At 28.3% G+C, this 22,225-nt stretch overlaps 1 protein-coding gene across 1 annotated transcript in view; it reads right to left on the bottom strand.

The window, feature by feature from the left end:
- Positions 1–21,169, bottom strand: part of LOC129960340 (poly [ADP-ribose] polymerase 2-like) — a 38,416-nt gene extending 17,247 nt beyond the window's left edge. The window contains exons 1-9 of the mRNA XM_056073715.1: positions 20,978–21,169; positions 17,418–17,940; positions 13,979–14,386; positions 11,528–11,627; positions 11,200–11,250; positions 11,001–11,085; positions 10,723–10,861; positions 4,499–4,562; positions 3,642–3,776 (exon numbers count right to left, since the gene is read on the bottom strand). Coding sequence (XP_055929690.1) covers positions 3,642–3,776; positions 4,499–4,562; positions 10,723–10,861; positions 11,001–11,085; positions 11,200–11,250; positions 11,528–11,627; positions 13,979–14,386; positions 17,418–17,940; positions 20,978–20,987 — 1,515 coding nt within the window. The 5' untranslated portion in view covers positions 20,988–21,169. The remainder of the gene's footprint in view (positions 1–3,641; positions 3,777–4,498; positions 4,563–10,722; positions 10,862–11,000; positions 11,086–11,199; positions 11,251–11,527; positions 11,628–13,978; positions 14,387–17,417; positions 17,941–20,977) is intronic.
- Between the last annotated feature and the right edge of the window lie 1,056 nt (positions 21,170–22,225).

Below are 22,225 nucleotides of genomic sequence, written 5' to 3'. Positions count from 1 at the left end.
TTGATAATTTTATCTAAAATGATTTTGAACTCGAGGTATAAAAGAATTTTGAAATCCATAATTAAAATTATGCTTAGGTGTAAAAGGTGCTGGTTGCCTTACTTTGATTCTGATTTCATTACACCTGCCTGGGTTTGGTTCTGAAGATTCTTCCTTTAATATTTTAGTTGTTATTGTAAGCCATTCTGTAAGGGTACAAGGAGCTTTTAGGCTAACCAATTGTTTTAATTGAGTTGGCAGTCCATCAGTAAGACCTTCTAAAATCAGTTGTGGATTAAGGCCTAACTGTCTGCCACAATTTAATTTTTGATGAAAATAATCAACTAATTTAGCATTTTTAAATCAAATTTCAATTATGAAAAGTCTGAAAAATTAACAATATTGGGTTGAATAAACTGTTCAATTAATACATAACATAACTCATCAAAATTATCAATATTTAAGCAACTATTTATATAATGGGTAAAAGCTGGCCCTTTTAGAAATTTTGCAATATTTTTTATTTTCCACAAATCAGTTTTTTTATTTTCTTGACAAATTTTATTGAAATATCCCAACCATAAATCCACTTTCATGCCATTTTCGGGATCAAAAGGGATTATGGAGGGTTCTTTTTGATAATTTTCTTCTTTATCAATTTTATTTTCTGAATTTTGAGGGCCAGACACATTTGTTTTATCTTGGTCAGTCATTTTTCCAGATCTTAACAACATTAAAGTATTTTTCACATAAAAAACATTATTAATTTATGCATAAAATTTTAAAAATAGACTTGATAAAAGACTAAAAATTCAATATTTTAAATAATACTATAAATAATTTGCAATAATTTTAAAATCTAAATATGAAAATCAAAAGAAAAGCACACAACATAAATCTTGATCTTCACCCGTTGACCCAGGAAACACGAATCACCATTTAAAGAAATCCCAAAAGGTAATTTTGAGCACTGATTAACTGGAACTTCTCTATGATGACAAGGAGCACAAAAACACAAGAGTATTGAACCGGAGTGTCGGATGAGGTCACAGGTTACGGCAAAAGTAGCGATGATGCGGTAACAAAAACGGAGGCCTCGTCATTCGTAAAATTCAGCGACATAGTACGATCTAAAGACGCTATGCCAAGGGAGGTAACCCGGCGAGGGTCGGCAAGCATGCGACCGAGCCAACACGAAACCACCTTCAGAATAACGGCAAATCAAGGAGCCGTAACGTAACATCAAATTGCCTCTCATCCTGGGGATTTAATTCTTTTAATTCATTTGAACATTTTTTCACAGGAAACTATCTTTGTCCACTAAATAATATGTAACATATTTTCTTTGAAACAGAATGCAGGTTGAAGACATAGACGAGACGTTCTATTTTTAATTTCGTTTTATTCTCTCTTGGCAGGCATTATACAAGAAGGCACAGCGGGGCACAAAAGCAGAAGTAAAGAAGAGCGCGAAACAAATGATCACTAGTCTTACATAACATAGGATTTCCGGACTCGTGCCGATGGAATACATGTGTTGACCTTTGACAAGGGCAACGGAAGTATCACTTTCATTTGATACATAGTACTGATAGCGCATTAGTTTTATAGAGGAATTAATTAAACCGAAAGTGGAATTGGATCACGAAATAAGAGAATATTTTTAGAATGAAGTTATTATGGTCTAAATTAAGATTATATATATATATATATATATATATATATATATATATATATATATATATATATATATATATATATATATATATATATATATATATATATAATGTTTAAATTTACTGATTTATTAGTACTCGAATAAACTTAGACATGCATAAAAATCGGTTATGGGATCATAAATTTCAAGATCATCTATGCTGAAATGTAACTAAGGTCAATGAGCTGAACCCTGTAATTTTTATTATTTTATGTTTATGGTGATTCATTATATACATGGAGCAAATCGACAGTTATTACTAATATTTTCCTTCGGCTATTTTTTCAAGAACTTTGTATCAGGTATCGCTTTTTTTTCTATTAGTGAATCGTTATTTTGTTTTAATTCCATTTCAGTGATTAGTTCTGATTAACATTCAAAAACATTATAGATAGAGAAGATCCCATTGCAAGGAAGTATAATTAGCAAGTAAATAATATACCTATTATTTGGAAACATTCTGCCAGTGTGCATGAAATTTTCCATTACAACTTTTTTTTTAAATATTCTGTGATAATTAAGATCTAAAATATTGTTAACAGAATAATAACTCATATAAACAGGTACATCTTCTAGTTTTCAATAAAATCTGATCTTAAACAAGTCATATGCGGAACATTACAATAGGCGATAAGGCCTATGTCTATTGATAAAATATCTGCATGTCTATTGATAAAATATTACAATGTTTTTAAAAGTTAATGTGTGAGGATCTTATAAAGATCAGCAATTACTTCAAACAATTTATTAGGTATTTTGTTAACGAAACAACGGACCAAATACACACTTCTAAGTTGCAAAAAATTTAAATACTGCATAATTTAAAAATTCATTAATATCCAGGTACAACAATTAATTATTTCCTAATTACTCTGTATAAGACCTTTGACTTATGGTATAGTTAAAATAAAATAAGAAAAATATAAAACATAATTCATAATACAAGTCAATTAAACATTACATAATACAATTATAAAGTGAAATTTTATGGCAAAAGGTGTAATATATCACTCAATAATAAAATTCTTATTTTTAAAAATGATTTTTAAAAAAATAAGAAAGATTAAATTAATATTGTATGCATAGCAAGATAAATGAACAATAGATGGTACATATTAAAAAAAATGGATGTGACGTATGACAACTACATTGAAATTTTGTGATCATCTTCTTTTTTGATTAAAATTCATCAGCTGAAGCCCATTTAACTCTATAGGATGATTATGGTGAGTCTGTCCTTCCCAATAGCAAAGATAGGACAATAATCCATTTCAAAGGAAAATGAATCTGGCATTCCAATGACTGCTTTAATGCAAGTAAACATCAACATTGTCAGTGTGATAGTGAGGAACGATCATCGAAACACATTAAGAGACCGATCAGAAAGAATGAACATTTCATTGGATACTACTCACAAGTTGCTTATAGATAAAACTTTACATGAGGTATCAAATTTTGTGACAGTGGATACCAACATTGCTTATAATTAACATCCAAAAATCAAATTTACATGCCTTAAACGACTTCTTTATAGCCTTGATTTAACACCCTACACATTTTTCTTTTCCGAAATTTGAAGAAATACCTTCGAGGTACACTTCCATTACCAGAGGCAGTGGTAAAAGCTGCGGAGATGACTTTGAAAGGAATGTTGAAAAACGGCTTCCAGCATATACTTAAAGATTAGTAAGAAGGTGAAGACGGTTCAGAGGAAGATCATCAAAATTTGAAGGACAAGTACCGGTAATTATTATTTAATAATTTATGATCATTCTGAATTAAACAGACAATAAAAATAAGGAATAATAATTGATTAATTTAATTTAATTACAATAAATTGTCTTAATGAGGAATCTCTATGAAGTGAGAAAACACAACAAAGATGACAAAAGATTATATAAATCTTAATCAGCAATATTAAATTCATGGTTTAAATAGCATTTACCTCATATTCAGCACTTGTACGACTCAGCACTTCAACAGAACAATCCAGAGATTGATAATATTTATCAAGAGGATGCTCAATTCCATTAGATGTTGAATTCAGAACACTCATTGCAATAGTAATATTTGATAAGGCCTAAAAATTGGAACAGTATTAAATAATAAACCAAGGAACAAAACAAGAATACAATAATAAAAGGAAACTTTGAACAATGAATATTAAAAGAAGTGCAAATGAACGGAAATTGATTTTTTGCATTACAGTGTTTCAATTATCACTTAATAAAAGTGACTGTAAGTAAATTTTAAAAACTAAATTTTATTAATTATGAATATCATAAAATATCTTAAAACTCAAAAGTTCATAGTTTTGAATTACATTATACAACACTTAAAAGTAAAGAAGGAATAACTGTTGTTAGGAGAATCTTTTTCTTGGCAACCTACATTTAAAATCATGAGTTTTAATTTCAGCAATTCGAATTTATCAGCTATTCCGTTTGAAAAGTACAGTGTTATACACCTTCATTTAATAGGGAGAATAAATCTTAAAATGGAGCATTAATGATAAACAAAAATTATTTCATATAAAAATTATTATTACGACAATTTACATTAAAATCAAGATAATTTTTAATAAATTTTTCGCCAAAAAGTGAGGATACTAAATATTATATAAATTTATAATTCGAAAAACCTTAAAATCTTCACCACAATATTGCTCTGCATTATTGTGGTGAAGTGTCTATTGTGGAATTGTGTCTAGTGACCCCAAGTTTGGAGCCACTAGACACAATTCATAAAGCCCATAATTAAGGGGGGGGGTATATGAGTCAAAGAAAAGAAACAAAATAATACCTCTAACATTTTTAATTTCTCATCAATGTCATGCTGAGTTCGTAAAACAGGTGGAACCTTCATACTGTAAAATAAAATTATCATAAAGATATTTCGAAATATACATAAATATATATATTCATTTCAAAATATCCAATTTGGTCACAGAGTAATACCATTACATCACACACAAGGAATGAATAAACAATTAAAAGTAAAGCAATCAATGCCTTGAAAACTAGAAAATTTCACAGTAAATAATGGATCAGTATTCTTAATACTGGTTTAAAATGACGAAAACTACATAGTTAATATGCTTATTTTGATAATATAACAAATAATATAATTAATAAAACAAATTGGTTTCTCACAGAGTTTCAGAAGTTAATTCCAAACTTTTAAGGCAGCAAAATAGATTAAAATATTCACTGGATTAAGAATAAAATGATTAAAAACTAAGGGCGTGAGGGGTGACCTCACCAGATTTTTCAAGAATCAGCATTTTGACCACACCAGCAGCCAAATTTTGAAGGAAAAAAAATGAAATGTAATATTTTCTTCTACGCTTTGACAATACTTTGAGAAATATAAAAACAATGTTTAAAAAACCATAGGAATTTCTATTTTTTAAATTTTTAAATATGCTTAAACACCAATGCTGTCCAACTCCCCTTTTTTTTAAGCTGAGTGCCTGTCTCAGAAATTAGCAGTCCAGGAAAACCTTCTCTACAATAATAAAATAACAATACAATAAGTTAAAATTGTAAAAGCAAGGTAGGACGTACCATGTTACTAAGTTAGTCACTTTTACAAAAAGGAAGGGGGGAGGAGTAGTAATGATAATCCCATACCAGCCCTGTACTAAGGAGAAGAATGTTTCACAGAGGCGACTATGAATATTCATTTCCTGTCTGCAGCTGACGAGAATAGTTGCCATGAAGTTTTTTTCTGTATACTTCCTAATAAAAATGTTTTGCCCTGTGCAGTGGAATTTGAGCAAGATCACAAAACCCACAGGTCTCAAAATTTTTATTACCTTCAGAATATGAGATCAAGCAGAGACGAACATTGACAATGCAAGCAAAGTTTCTAATTTATGCCTTCTGATCCTCCCACTGACAGTATATTTCTCATAAGCATTTTGTAATTTATAATGTAATTAAGAAAAATAAGATTTTGACAAAGATTTGAGATATTTTGACATATTTTCATCTCATTCAAAACAAAATGTGATGCAAATCTACAATTTCAGTAATAAAATTATATAATAAATTCTAGTTATCCAAAATGCATAGTGAGAAAATGCTGCAAAAATTAAGCAAAATTAAAACTAAGCAATTGGAGCTTACTCAGATCAAAATTTATGAGACTCAATACATGAAAGATAAGTACAGGGTGTGTGTGTTTTTTAAACTGGCGGTACTCAGAGACCTCTGTAGCTTGAACTATCAGTCGCAAAGCCACCAAATTTTTTACGGAGACTATTGACGACATGGGGAAAAGGTATCCGCGAAAAAAAATTAGTTCCAAAAGTTCCCGATAAGGGGAAATGTGGCGCTTTACACTTAAAGACAACTAAAATTTTGCATAAAACACGGGGGGAAATTGCAAAACGCAAAATCCTGATTACGTAGTCGACACCTGCGCCAGTATTTTGAGTTATAAAAAAGAAGCGGGGCATTGAAAATCATTTCAAGTATCAGTTGATTTGTAAAATGCGTCTTACTTTAGCACAGCGTGCATTACTTGTGAAGCTCTTTTATTTTAATCAATCCAATGCAGCGACTGCTCTTCGCGAATTTAGAAGTCGAAACAATTTACGTAAAGGACCTCTATCAATTAATGCAACGAAAGCAATGATTAAAAAATTTGAAAAAACAGGTTCTCTCGCAACTCGGCATGGTAGAGGACGGAAACCGGTATCGGAGGATACGATCACAGATGTTGCGACTGCAATCGTTGAAAGAAATCAGACGAGCACTGATGGTAATAGCAGCACACGTGGAGTGTCCAACTGGATATTAATGCTTCAACAGTATGGAAATTTTTAAGAACAATTTTATCCATATAAAATTAGCCTTTTGCATGAATGAAAACCTACAGATTATGATCTTCGATTAACAACCCCATGCATTTCAAGAAATCCCACTCCATTCTCAAAAAGTAACTGTTTGGTGTGGTTTTACAGCAGATTTTATCATTGAACCATATTTTTTTGAGACTATTACCCAAGTAGGATCGCAGATCTGTTCTGTAAACGCTCAAAGATATCATGATACGCTGAGCAGTTTTGTTATCCCATAACTTCAGCAAAGGAAATGCTTAGATAAAATTGTCTTTATGCAGGATTGAGCACCATCACATATCGGTACATCCGTACAGCATCCGTGCGCCATAAATTTACAGAAGAGTCATTAGTCGCTGTTTTCGAGTTGCATGGCCACCTCGCCCCGGTTCTAACCCCATGTGACTTTTTCTGTGGGGTTATTTAAAATTGGTTTATCTTGGTGAAGTCTCGAACTTATCAGTTTTAAAGGAAAACATAATACGAACTGTTATGAACATGCCTCCTGAAATGTTACATTCAACTGTAGAGAGTATGTATGGTGTACAGAATGCAATGCTTAGTTCAAGTAAATGAAGGTCATATTGAAAATAGCCGATGTCTTCCCCGAAAAGGCGATTCTACAAAATAAAAACAAAAGAACAAAGAATAAAAAGATAAGTCGAATAGAATCTTCTCTTTTTTTCTTTTTTTATTTCTAACCATTTACAGAATTTATTTTTTCGAATAAAGCACATTTGTGAGAAAATTAATTCTTTGTTATTCATTTATCTGTTTTATTGTAGCTTTTTCAAATTTTATCGTGCTGTTAAACTTAAAATTTAGATCAAATACGCCACATTCCCCCTATCGGCAACTTTTCGAACTAATTTTTTTTTTTCACAGATTCCTTTTCCCCATGCCGTCAATAGTCCCCGTACAAACTTTGGTGACTTTGCGGCTGATAGTTCCAGCTACAGAGGTCTCTCAGTACCGTCAGTTTTAAAAAAAATCACCCTGTATATTTACCTTTGTAAACATTTGATAAAAATATAATTTTGAACAGGTGAAGGAAAATTATGTTTCTTTCACCTGTAAAATTGCAAGAACAAAAAAAATTACTGAAAGAAATAGATACAATGGAAAACAAAAATTAGTAAAGGCTTTGATTAAAAAACATTGAAGTAAATGTTTATTAAAATTAAAACTGATATAGATGATCACACTGTGTCTACACAGTTAAGATAACAGTCTGAAAAATACTATTTCATCAGAGAACAAAAAAATAAACCATTTCTCAATTAAAAAAAATTAGAAAAAGTAGATGTTTATATTTTTTTGAAAGTGCATAATTATGCTAGACAGGGTTCATTAAGGAATTGTGTCTTTTCAAAGCCTCACTCATCGAAGTCTTCACAGTTATCCTAGTGTGTTCATGATACATGAAAAGTAAATATTTATTATTTAGAAATTCACATTAAAACTAGTAAAATATAGCAGATCAATTTAGTAGTAGAAAGTAGAGCTTCCACTTCAAGTCAAGTTTCACTACAGCATTAAACTTATTTTTCTTTGACCCACCATCTACTTCAACCATAAGATCTGGGGGTATAGCTCTTTACTGACACATGGAATTGAAAATTATTCATTTGTCAGCAAAACAAATTTTGGTTAAGAGAAAATCCATATATCCAGTTCTCAACTATTATCTCCATCAATCCCACAAATGTAAGAATAATGAATCTTCATTCTGACACCCTCAACGTTTCCAATCAAAATATATACATTTGTTGAAAAAAACCAAACATGCACGATTCGAGATAAGTTACTTTCTCTTTTTCTGCTGCCACCATTTCTTGATAGAAAAGAGTCAAAATCATCATCCTCACATCATTAGTATCACATTTTCAATTTCTTCGTCATTATTCTAGTTTTTTTTTTTTTTTTTTTCTTTCATACTTGACATCAAACAGCTTCAAATTATTATTATTAACAACCATTTATCATATTTGAAAAGTAATAGAATGTAGAATTTATAGAAGTCTTAGTGTTAGTTGGAAATTTCATATTAAGAAACAAACATTAGTGGTGGTATGGAAATCAATAATGGCAGTATGTCAAGTTATAAGATATAAAATAATTTAATATAAGTTATTCTAAATATATATAAAAAAAATTGTTATAGTAAAAGTCAGTTTCCAACTACCTTGCAATTAAAATAATCCAGGGTAATTGAGAACTTACTACCCTTATTCTCAGGAGAAAATGCAAAGAAAAAATTGAAGTTTCACCATAATCATTATATCCAATAGATAAGATATATATAATTGAGCAATTTACCATAGATATAACCAAAATAGAGAATGAACAATGAAAGTTAGGAAAATTTAGTTTCACTTTTCCTGAACACAGTTGCAGCTCAATCAACCATTATCTGATAACACTGCAAAATTTTGGAAAATATTTTTCTCTTCTCTCAATAATTTATTAACCAAAGTACATATTTTCCAATTCACTAATGCCTCATTATCAATAACCCAAGCTAGGTTTAGGGTTGTCTCTATTAGGGAAATGTGACAGAAAATGCTACCTGATACAAAAGTTTAAACTTGTGCTATTGAGAAAACATTAATGCTTTTTTTCTGTCAGGAATCACAGAACTAGTTTTAATAATATAAAATTAGAAACATTTTATATAATAAAATCATCTCAAAAGCATAACATACTGTCCGTGTGTGTGTGTAATGATATTTTACAATCTAATTTAAACTTAACTAATTTCTTAATTTTTAGCTCAATTCAGCACAGATTTATTAACTTCATTCTAAAATATTCTCTTATTTCCTGATCCCATTCCACTTTTTCTATTTAATTAATTCTACACAAGTTCTAAAATTGCTGAATCGGCTAAAATCCGACACGTTCCCACATTCCGAGTGAAGGAATAAACATTTTGTCGAGCTAGGACATTCTTTTTAAAAGATCCCTATAATCCCCTTACCTAATCCGACATGTGTAAAGAAATTCTTATCAGAATCTCACAGTAAATATTCACAGGGATAAAATTTTCATGTGCTTTTCCTCATTTCGTTTTGTGTCGTTCTGTGTTGTGCTCATCGCTTCTGCTTGTGCAAAAAATCATGCCTCATGGGATGGAAATAAAGAGAAATTAAAAATTCAAAGTATCTTCTCTAACTTCGGCCACTACTCTGCTTCAAAAATTATGCTTACATATATATAATTATATGTCTAAATCTAAATAAAATCCTAATTAATTCCTAATTTTTATCTTAATTTAGCCCATATTAACTTCATTCTAAAATGTTCTTTTATTTCCTGATCCCATTCCACCTTTTTATTTAATTAATGCAACAGAAGCTCTGTAAAATCGCTGCAATCGACAAGTTCCCACACTCCGAGAGAAGGGATAAAAATTTGTATAATTCCCTATAATTCCCTTACCTAAATCGACATGTGTAAAGAAATCCCTATCAGATTCTTACCGTATATAATCATGGAGATAAATTTTTCGTTCGCTCTTTTCTCTTTTCGCTCTTGTACCGTGCTGTAGACTAACGGGCCTCATCGCTTCATGCTTATACATAGATTATGCCTCCCGGGATGCAATAGAGTGAAGTTTAAAATTCGAAAGTGTCTTCTTTCTCTTCAAACCCGAAACGGATCAAAAATTATGTGTTTACACACACACACACACATTTCATTACTAACTTAAACATTTTTACTAAATTAATTTCTACACAGGATAACATTTTTAACATATTATGAATCCCATTTATGTTTTGAGGGCAGAATCAGATTTGAAAGTTTCGTTTCATTTCATTTTAATATGAGTGATGACAATAAAGCTCTACATAGACACAACTTCACTTGAAATTCATAAATACCTACAAATGATCCTACAATTCACCATTTTAATCATTTTCTAAAAAAATAGGTGTTGGTTTACTGACACATCTATGGATAATTTCTATATAATCCAATTTTAATCGCAGTGATTCAGCTTTTAAAAAATTAGAGGGGGAGACAATTTATTTTGGAAAATGAATCAATTTATTATTTACTGTGAGAATGCTATAATATTCATCAATATCAATTTAGACAAATATTATTATTTAATACAAGTGTAGTCAATTCTTTATTACAGGAATAAAATTATATATATATTTCAGATCTGACTTACCCAAAACTGTGAGGAATTTTTGTATAAAAATCATTGCACGCATTCACAAGCAATGGCCCTTTTCCACCAGCAGATAAAATATCAGCCACTTTCCTTAATGCAATATAGCCTTCAATTATTTGTTTCAAAGTCAATTTTCCTATTTGGAATAAAACATGTATTTCAAAAATAATTCATTTTGAGATTTGGATATGCTTCAGAGAATAAGTGATTTTATAAAACACATCTTTACTATAAATTTCAGTATTTATAAAAAAAATAATAACAATAATGCTCACCAAGAGGAGTTTGTGCAGAATCATATGACATTTCCTTCAGTATATCTTCCATTCTTTTTTTATCACAAATTATTTCCATAAGTTTCTAAATATGTGGATAAAATGATTTCTTAAATTAATTCAGAACTGATTTCTGAGTGTTAATAAAATGTGTAAATTTATAAAAGATAAAATTTTTACAATATATATCGTTATTTACCTGTATATCAGATGGCAATCTTGATTTTACATCAGTTTTTATTTCTTTTACCTATGCAAAATTTTAATAAAAGTAATTGATAACAATAATCCACTTCAAGGAAATACAAACAATAAACAAGTATAATTAGCATCTATAAACAAAAAAAAAACATTGGTACTAGAAAGGAATGTACAATGCGAAAATCCAAGCACATACCTTAACACTACTGATTAAAAAAAATTAGATAAATATAAATCAGTGGGGGAAAAAAAGTTTTTTTTTATTTTATTTTTATTTTTCATTATTAAAGTCTCAACAGGGTATTATAATATAAATATAATTTTACCTGTTCATGGCACAAATCCATTTGTAGAAGATCATATTTTCCTTTGACATGAACAAAATTCTTTAAATCACTCCAGTTATTCCGAGTCTTATCATAAAACCTGGTAGAAAAAGAAATAACTTAAGGTTAGAAGTTTTCATATTTCCTGTTAAGAATTATAAAGTTTTGGACTTAAAGATTACAATACTTTTGAAAACAGCCAGAATTAGTATTCTTATTCAAACTTCATATTTACTCAAAATAAAATCACTAAAAAAATTTTGATGTATGGAAAGCCACAAAAAATGAACACTGAAAGGTGAGTTAAAAATTTATCAGGCTGCATTTAACTTTTTTGGGGTAAATGAAAGCTCAGATTAGGAAGCCCAGGTAGGACTTCTCTTAATTTGGAACAACAATAGTAATTAAAGTCAAAGAATAAAACTAAATCTTTTGTCCCTAGTTTAAAAGAAACATTTTAAAGGAAATGCAAATATCATTTATTTTCATGACTTACAGTCAAACTTTGTGAATGTTCTGAAATGGGTGATTTCACGTTCTACAATAAAGCCAATGTGAAAATAAATGGAATTTGTTTAATTTCTGTGAAAGCAATAGCTTTCAAAATTAAAAACATGAAGCTTTTAATTTTTAGAGAATATGAATCATAAGTAGCAATCATATAAACAATCGAGAGAAACCTATGGTGTAAAATATTAAGAGCAACATATATGTTGTGGCTAGAATATTATTATAAAAATTCAATTTCAATTTTACTCCTCAATGAAACAAATCATGGAAAAGGACTCATTTTTAAGAGCTTTCTCATCTATATTTCATGCACTCAATCGAAGAATCAAATTTAGATTGATGAAACAATATAATACTAATGTGTATTCACAGAAATCGTTTTTATTACTTATTGTCAAATGACAACAGCGTAATGTGAAAAAAATCACTGCATTAATTTCAAACTGGTTCATTGAACATTTTTACAGCTGCAGTGAATTCAATGCTTCACTTAGGAAATTAATAGAGGGACAAAATATACTAGAAACATTCAGATGAATGTTTGCTGTGTCACCAAAAGATCCATTCAGTCAGAGGAAAGAAGATATAAAAGAAATTGTTAAACAAGCTTCACACAGAAAGCTTAATTAAATACATAAACAGGCTTAGGCCAGGTGGGTAATTGCTATGACTTAACTATGGAAATTGATGTTCATATATTCAACAACTGTTATACTCAAAAATTATCTCAAAAGAAACTCAAAAAGTTATATCAATTTCATTACCATACAATTTTTCTTTTAATTTTAATAATATTTTTTAACTCAATTTAAATGTACAATTGATTCGAGACAATGTTTTTAAATGTTATGATGGAATTAAAATTCATCTATCAAAACATTCAACTGCTTGCTTTTGCCAATTATTAACTCTGCAGTAGGATTTTTACTTCCATTTTTATTTTGTAATATATGCACTGTTTAATTTGCAGTAACTGAGTATATCGCATTCATGTTTTTTAGTTATATCAAAAAAGGTGAATTTTTATTATATATATATATATATATATATATATATGTATTCTATATGAATCCTTTTACAGCCTAAAAATTCAATACTCTGGACAAACAACAAACTAATTGCCAAAGGCAACTAGCTTTAAGAAAGTCTCTAAAATAATCAAGCACTGCCACCAAGCATATACTTGTTGCCACTGTTTAATAAGCATCATCGATTTCCTGATCACAGAGCATCAAAAAGAGGAACAAATTAAAAATCAGTTGAGCAAAACACTGTTTAATCCTTTGATTACTGACCCAGCCCAATCGACCATGCAAATTCTTTACTCACTGGCTAGTTTTAGTTTTGATTGAGAGGTGCAAGCTGTAAACCAAAGTATCACCAAGGAAGACTGCGCTTTACTTCCTGCACTCCATATTTGAAACAGAAATTAGTCTGCCACTATAGAGCTTGCATGGAGGTAAAAGAGAAGCTTAGAAAAAATATATCAATTACAAAAGGGACTGCAGAAATGTCCTCTCATTTTTTAGATAAACTTTTAAATGTGACAACAGTGGACAAAAGTTTTCAAAAATAATTTATTTCCCATTCTCACTCAAATATCTGTTTCACTAAATGTTGTATATTCAGTGAAAAATATAGGATCACACAAATACATTTGAAATGCATTTTAAAAGCAAATAGAAACATCTAATTCTTGTAGATTAACTAAGAAATTATCAAGAATCTTTCTAGAATACCAAAAAGAACAAATTTAAAATTATCTTTTATGCTTCTATGTTTAACAACATAGAAATAAAAAGATATATAATTATACGCTTCACCTTCAAAATTTCTAATCATATTAAATGTAACATTTTTACAAGTATTTTTTAAAGCTAATTTTTCATGCAAACCTAAATACCATGGGTTACTTAAATTTTTTTTAAAAAAATGACATACTTTTGTTCAAAGGATTCCTTAGCTTCTGGCAAACTACTCCCAAATTTAGAGAGATCACGCTGACCTTTGTGTCCAACACGTCCCCAACGCCGCCATACTGCAAACTGTTTCCTTTTGTTGTGTTCTAACAGTTGGATTATGTAATATTTATTATTATTATTCTGCATGTTTGTTTGGTTTAAAGTTGCAGAATAAATTATTTCCCCTTCACAATAAATATGGAAATTTTCTCTTTCTGGGCATTCTTGATCTACAGGAACTATTCTATGACGACTAGGTGACGCCTCAATTAACTCTGTATTCACAGAATCATTCAAATTTAATGGATTGAAAGCATTTGCAGATATACTGATGATTCCATTTTCATCAGTATTGTCATCTTTTAAATCTATTTTTATTCGTTTGGCACTGCAAAGAAAAGAAAAAACATTAAAATTCAACTCTTAAAATGTCATAATCTACACAAAACTCAACTATACTTTGGATAAATCAACTATATACACTATATTTTGGATAGATCAACCATATAAACTATACTTTGGATAAATATATAAAACCAAGTTAAAAACAATACAAAATTAATAGCAAGGATATGAAGTTCATTTGGGTCACCAATTACTTGTTGATCACATTGCATTGGATATCTCTCCAAGCATTGGATATATTATGTTGAAAGTAGAAAGTGAGCATATTAATTCAATTCCCTTACACATCATAATTAAATTTTAGATTTTCAAGCATATATATTTTTAATTGGTAGCTGAAGCTTCCTATTTACTTAAAATTAAAAACCTTCAGTTAAGTGAGTTTTGTCTCTTTACTCCATATCAAATATTTATTTTTAAATTGCATAAAAGACTGTACATTCTTGAGTTTTAAACAATTTTAGCCTCTGACATATGGCTTAGTACTCACATTTTTATTTATTTGTTAAATTGCAAAGCTTGCAATGCCATTCTGTTTCATTTTCTGCAAATTCTCACTCAATCATTTTCATTACTACATAGTCTATAGTGTATTTTTTCTAAATACATAAGAACTGGTAGCCAATAAGTACTAATCTGTCTGTGGATGACATCAAAATGAAATCTTGAAATCAGAATGCAAGCAATTTCTAAAGCAAATTCTATTATTAGAAATTTAAATATACTGCTTGTTTTAAATTATATTTTTTTAAACTTTCACAAAAAATAATAATAGACACAAAAGGAAATTTTACAGCTAATCAATAATTCAGAAAATGAGTTAATTTTTAAATTACAATATAATCAAATTGAAAATACTTAGGGTTTCACACTTGAAAAATAAAATCAGTACAGAAACCTAAAATTAAATCTGATTTAATTTTAAAATTGAAGTGAAAGTACTAAAAACTGTTGAGATGAAATAATTCATATCAATTATAAGGAAATCATCACAAGCGATTGTAAATAATTATTCCATATATTTTTCCATACAATCTAAGTAAAAATGTTATAAGATTAATATTATTTAACAGAAGCTAACAAGCTTTTCTTAAAATCCTCATATATTTCCTGCATTCTGCAAAATAAAATATTACATAATTATAAAGTTAAAAATAAAACAAAATCATACTAGAAAAGTTAATATTATTAAAGAATATGTATTATTAATTTATACTCATAAAAGAAAATGCTTGGATGTCTGTTTTTGTTGTCTGCAGTGTCATATAATCATAAAATTTTGTACACATTTAGTCATAATAGTGAACTCAAGCTGAATTTTTTTAAATTATTGATAAACTTTTATGTAATATTTTGTGTTATTTTGGATGATTTTTTACATGTATGTCCTCATAATAACATTTCTAAAGATTGTTAAAAAAAATCAGTGCTCTATTAAAATAAAAGAACAATTGTCATTATAATAGATTCTATAGCACCTCTAAATTAATTTACCAAATATTGAAAAATCCTTAAAATAATCAGTTTTTCCAAAAAATTTAATAATTGAAATTAAAATGTCTACTCCAACATTCTAATTTCATAACAGCTTTCAAATTTTTTAAATCAGTATTCACATTTCCCAATTTAAAACCAGAAGAGCCAAAATACTTTTTTTTTTTTTCATTTTCACTGATTTTTAATTAATTCTTTTCCAGGTGAGTTCATAGGTGAGGGAAAAGATGAGATATTTTTTTCTTTTGCTAGAAAGGTCACAAAATACTGCATCCTCTTAGCAGAGAAATACAATGGGAGGAGCTGCTGTAAGTACACAGAATCAACAATGAATTCATGCAACAAATCAAAATGCAAGAAATGTTGTATACAGTCTGAGTATATAAAATTTCTTAATAATGTTCATTAAGCACTGCCAAGCATAATGACGTACAGTAAGCACAAATACCTTAATTATAGAGCACATGTTCTATGCAGAAAAACAATACATAGTTATCTCCCATGACAAACTAATAACTGAAGAATGCAGATGACAGCTATTTAGAGAATTATTTTCTTTTTAAGTTCATGTGTGCATTTTCACCAAACACAGGCAAATGAAACCAAAATCAAATATGTCCTATTTATAAAATGTGGCTTATAAATTTAATATTATCAACGTGAAAATTTCTTCGTTTTTTTTTCCCTTCAAGTTGATCTTAAATATATGTTAAGTTTAGAGAAATTAATGTTCACTAGGGCTTTAAAAATGCATTAATAAATTTGAAATTGTTTAAAATTTCAATCAGCTTTTTTTATTTAACCTTTTACATGGTCTACAGAAGTCATTCTTATAAAAATGAAATTCATTTTTTTCTTCACAAATAATTATTTACTGGCAAAGTAACTTCAATTTGAAATCATTCTTTTGAATTTGCTTAATTCAAAATAATTAATATCATCTAAAGAATTCACCATTTTAAGTAACATGTAAAAACTTTTTATTTATTTTATTTTATTTTCAATAACTGAAACTGAATTATTAACCTATTTTATGGAATGAACCTACGAGTTATTCAAAGAACCATGAAAATTATTTTCATATAACTTAAATTCTAACTGCATCCTTTGAAACAAACACAAAACAAAATTTTCTCTCCTTCTCTCAAACTTACATTTATTTTTAGTTAATTTTTTTTTAATTTTATCCATAAAATGAGTCATTTTCAGAAAGAAAAACAAATCAATAAAATTAATTTTTTACTTTATTTTTATAACATTTCATATTATTATGGTCTTGATTTTGTAGCTATTCATCCTGCCATAGGCAATACCATATAAATTCTACAACATTATTAAAATTAGGATATAAATTGGCACACGGAAACTGTTTCAAAACACTTTACTAGATAAATTTAATTTACAAGTTAGGAGGGAAAATAGATATGCATTTATTTCTTAAAAGAAACCTTAAAAACACAAAGTTTCCAATATTACTAAAAAGATATACAAGCAAAGAATGTAGGGCTAAGAGTGCATACCTTGGTATATCATTAGAACATATTCGCTTAAGAAGAATTTCACTATGGTCACATAAATTCTTCAGTTCTGTTGGAATAGCAAATTCAACATTTTCTCGTTTAATAGCATTAGTATTTAATGTATCTTCATTTGTCTGTAGCCAAGTTTCAAAATTTACTTCGTAATCACCTTTATCATGAAATCTGAATATTTTATCATTTCTCTGAAAAGCTATTTCTAAATAAAAGGCCAAATATGGTTTATAGCAATTCCAATTTTCATGGTTATCTTTCCAAAGCCAAACACTACAACCAGAATTATTAACCAAACAACGGATTCTTTGTTCATACAAAGTAACTTTATTTCTTTGTACCATTTTTTCTAAATCAACAATAAACTGCTTTCTTGAATTTCTACCGGGCAATAATACACTTGTTACTTTTGCTTGGACAGCTTTATTAATAAGCTGGATATCATCAACTGCATATGTAATCCATCTTTTCCGTTTTTCATACTGCCATACAAAATCACACACTTCATTCCCTGAAAAATAAAAAATAATTTTTAAAGGAATTTGTAAAATGATATGAATACTAAACAATCAATAAAAGTAAGTATTTAAACTACAAAAATAGCATATACTGACTAAAACCATAATCTTCACATGTTTAATTTCATTCATGTATTATCGTCAATTACACAATATAAATACAAGAAAGCAAATGCATTGAAATTTCTTTAACTCAACTAATATTGTCTTATTTTCACCAAAGATAGAATTTGTAGATTTGTAGAAAGATAGATAGAATTTTGAAATATTGCTGTACGAGTTAGAAAGGACAAATTGAACTCAGAAGCAAGCTTTTCCACTTATAACAGCTTTGAACTAAGTTCACTTTGCTTATCAATACTTAATTTATAATAAATAACACAATAGACATTAATAGGATGTAAATATATATATGTAAATATATATATATATATATATATATATATATATATATATATATATATATCCTTTTTCCTACTGTACTGTTTGTTCATTATTTAAATTACACCATTCCGAGCTTCTTTTTTCATTATGGTTAAATCAAACCAACTACATCATTTATTCAGCTTTGCTTGCTATGTTAAAAAGTGAAACTAGCGAATGTTATTAGCACTGCATTACATTAAGCAGGAATTTTCTCTTTTTAATATGATATAACATGGTTTTTATTAGTCTTATCCTTCTTTGTACTTCTGACTTTAATAGCATATGCACATATTTCTACTTCAAAACATAAGAATGATGATGAATGAAACTAAATAACTACAGTGCATTCTTCTGCAATAGAAAATAAATTCAGACTGATGATTTACAACTTTGAATTATATATTTATTCGTATATATGATTAATTTTATTTCTGGTATGATTTTTTATTTATCAAAGTTTAAATGAGGTTCACTTGAATCTTCTTACTTGTTTTCACTATCTAATTATCTAACCTGTACCAGAAATCTCAGCTAAATCCTAAAGAATGTGCAAATTCAGTAAATTAGATTCAGTAACAAATTCCATCAAAATTAGAATCCCCTTTCACATTGTTCTCCTGCTGTTTCTAGACTTCCTTTTTTTTTTGGGGGGGGGGATATGAAGGGCGAGGTTGATGCTGAATCTTGCAAGCAAATTTAACAACAAAAAAAAAGAAAGAAAGAAAGAAAAAGAAATATAATTCTATTTAAAAAGACTCAAAATGAAAATTATATCCACAATGGATTGAAATTTTTTATTCTTCTTTAAATGGAAAGTCATCGTACACATATCATAACATATTGCTTTGATCCCTGACTTCAGACATAAATAACAAAACAATTTTAAATACATACAAGCATTTAGTGATAGAAAGGAAAACTTGCTAATGGTATAGAATTGATATTAAATCTTGATCAAATGAGCTTATTTTCAGGTCTCATGAATGCAATTAAATAAACTCATTTTCATTTAAATTAACTTTTTAATTGATCTTTTATTGAAAACACAATGTTTACATGCTTCATCCGACATATACAGCAATAAACATATTATATTAAAAATGTTTAATATTAATTTTTAAAAAATAATCTGAAAAACTTTAAAATATCTAATCATAATTTTAAAACAAATGATAAAAAAAAATCAACCAAAAAGTGAAATACATAATCAACTGCATTATCTTAACACTGTTTTGGACAAACAAAAAATGACATAACTAATGTGCTTGTTTTTAATTAGGCTAAAACCGTACATTCCTTATGCATCGACTTGGCACAGTATTGCTATTTTGAGCGATATATTATAGGTTGCTTAGCTTTAAGGAACACTTATTCTAATAATAAAGCTCTCTCAAGAAAATATTTCAGTTTAGATTTTAAACTGGAAAGTGAGAAAGAGCAGCTAATTTTGATAAAAGAAAAGTGTAATATAATTAAAAGCTGCAAATAGAAAAATGATAAATATTACACAAATCTTTTTTTTTTTTTTTTTTCAAAATTAGTAAGGAAATGACACTAAAAGCAGAAAAAAAACATATTATTTAACATGACAGCAAAAACAAATTATTTTCTAAGTTCAGGAAGATAAATTTTATCATTACATTTCTTATTAAAATCTAATAATACATAATAGTTGATGTAACAATCATTAAAATTAATCAAAATCAAAAATATATAATAAAATATTAGTTATAAATTGGTGCATTTTGTTTGTTTTTTTATGCAAGTAATTCATATACTCAAGAATAAAGTACACACTGGCTCAAATATTGATAATGTATCTAAAATTTTAATTTTATACTATAATTGAAAATCAGTTTTGAAAATTTCAAGAAATATATAGTTATCATTCTAACAAAAGTATAGCTACTATAATTTGTTTAAAATTACTGATGGAAATTTTATTACCATCTGTCTATTTTTACAAATTACATTTCTATAATTTATATGTACATGATTTTTAATTTTAATGGCAGAATAATAACATTTTTGTTTGAATAATTTATAAAAATTACATATGAAGAAAATGTTCTATTTTTCATTTGATTCTACAAAATTTATTAGACATATAACAATTTTGTAATTTTTTCTAGCATCTATTATCAGAATCAATAGTAAATTTAAACAAATACAGAAAATTTCCTTTAAAAATCTAATGAAAATGAAAACATTTCATATTTTATTCCCATGATTCAGCCACTCTAAGAATATATAGATATATTTTAATATTTATAACAGTCAATTATTAAAAATAACCAGGCTTTCAGCTGTAAAAATACTGAATAGTAACAAGTAAAGGAATAGATATTGCAGCAACTATTCAAGAGACCAATGAAAAAAAAAAAAAGCGAAAAATTTATACAAAAAGCAAATTTATAAAAAATTTCTAATCTATTTTGCTTAAATTTTCAAAATACGCAAAACAATTCTGTATATATCCTGATGCATTTACAGAAGTATATAACAGAGGAGTTCAAAACAATTTGTTCACAATGCATAAAAAAAATTCATCAAACTAAGAATATAAATTAAATAAATTACGATTATTATTTATATATAACTTACTATCTGGCATGGTTCTCGATAAGTTAAAGTAACTAATCCAACTAAAGCAAATTGTAAAAATTCAAACTTCAAATTTAATCAAACAAGTCTATCACTAATATTTCGGAATGTTTACCAAAACGCGCGGCAAACAAGGATAGGATACAAACGCAGCATTCATTCCCGCTATTTTCTCTCCTTTTACAAACAGCTAGTTCCTGTCTGTTATCCTCACAGTGATTGGCTAAGATTTTTATTTCGTTCTACGGTTTTACTGAAATCGATACTGACGTGTTTTGTCGCCTAACTCCAAACTACTAATCGGATTCTTTCGGTATCAGTTGCGTAGCCACCGAGAGGAGGGCAAAGGAGGGTATTGACGCCCCGAGTGCTATCTGTATCTAATAAACCACTAATGACAACTCGGGGGTGAAAAATTACCTTCCTTAGAAAACCATTCAGTAGCTATGGTAACCCATGGTGAAACGAAACTTATTAGCTAGTAATTGTCTTCTTTTGCTTAAATTTTAGATATTTTTATTGGTGAATAGATAGTAATAGTGAACAATCTTTTTTTTGTTGTAATTGTTAATAATAATAATCAATTTTAACTGCTTAGTTCAAAAAAATTCTTCATTGAGGCCTTATCACACGGCCAAATACCGTCTGCATTTTCGTGGGCAAACGCTCACGGAAAAATGTGTGTAGTGACGTCACGTAGGGAATTGCTGTATGGTAAACCTAAAACACAGGTGTACTTTATGGCTAATTTATCGCTCTTTATTCGCTTTTTCTGTTTGATGAATATCTGTAGTTTACACATTTCGTTAGTGGGATTCCTGTTAATACATTCCATACATTATATCCTAGGATATATTGCTGTTCCATCAATTTTGTTAATTTTTGAGTAATAATGACAGGTTTATGTACAAAAAAATCTAATAATTGCATAATGTATCTGTATTGGTATTTCATAGATTAAATTGTGAAAATCAAATTGAACACAGAAATATTCTAAAAAAGCGATTTTGTGAGTTGGATGTACAATTAATTTTAAAAATAAAAACTTCACTATTTATTAATTTAAACATTAAACAATAACATAATCATTCATATTCTGTAGTTCCCTTAAATGTACTATATAATGTGCTGCACAATATTTCAGCGGTAAGAAAATGAATTGATCCTTATTAACTTTCACAACAGCTAAGAATTAAATAATTTTTCAACTGTATTGAAGATGTTAATTACATATTTTAGAAATTCAAA

This window comes from Argiope bruennichi, chromosome X2 (genome assembly GCF_947563725.1).
Source record: "Argiope bruennichi chromosome X2, qqArgBrue1.1, whole genome shotgun sequence".
NCBI classification, from domain to species: Eukaryota; Metazoa; Arthropoda; class Arachnida; order Araneae; family Araneidae; genus Argiope; species Argiope bruennichi.
This window is presented reverse-complemented; position numbering and strand designations above follow the sequence as displayed.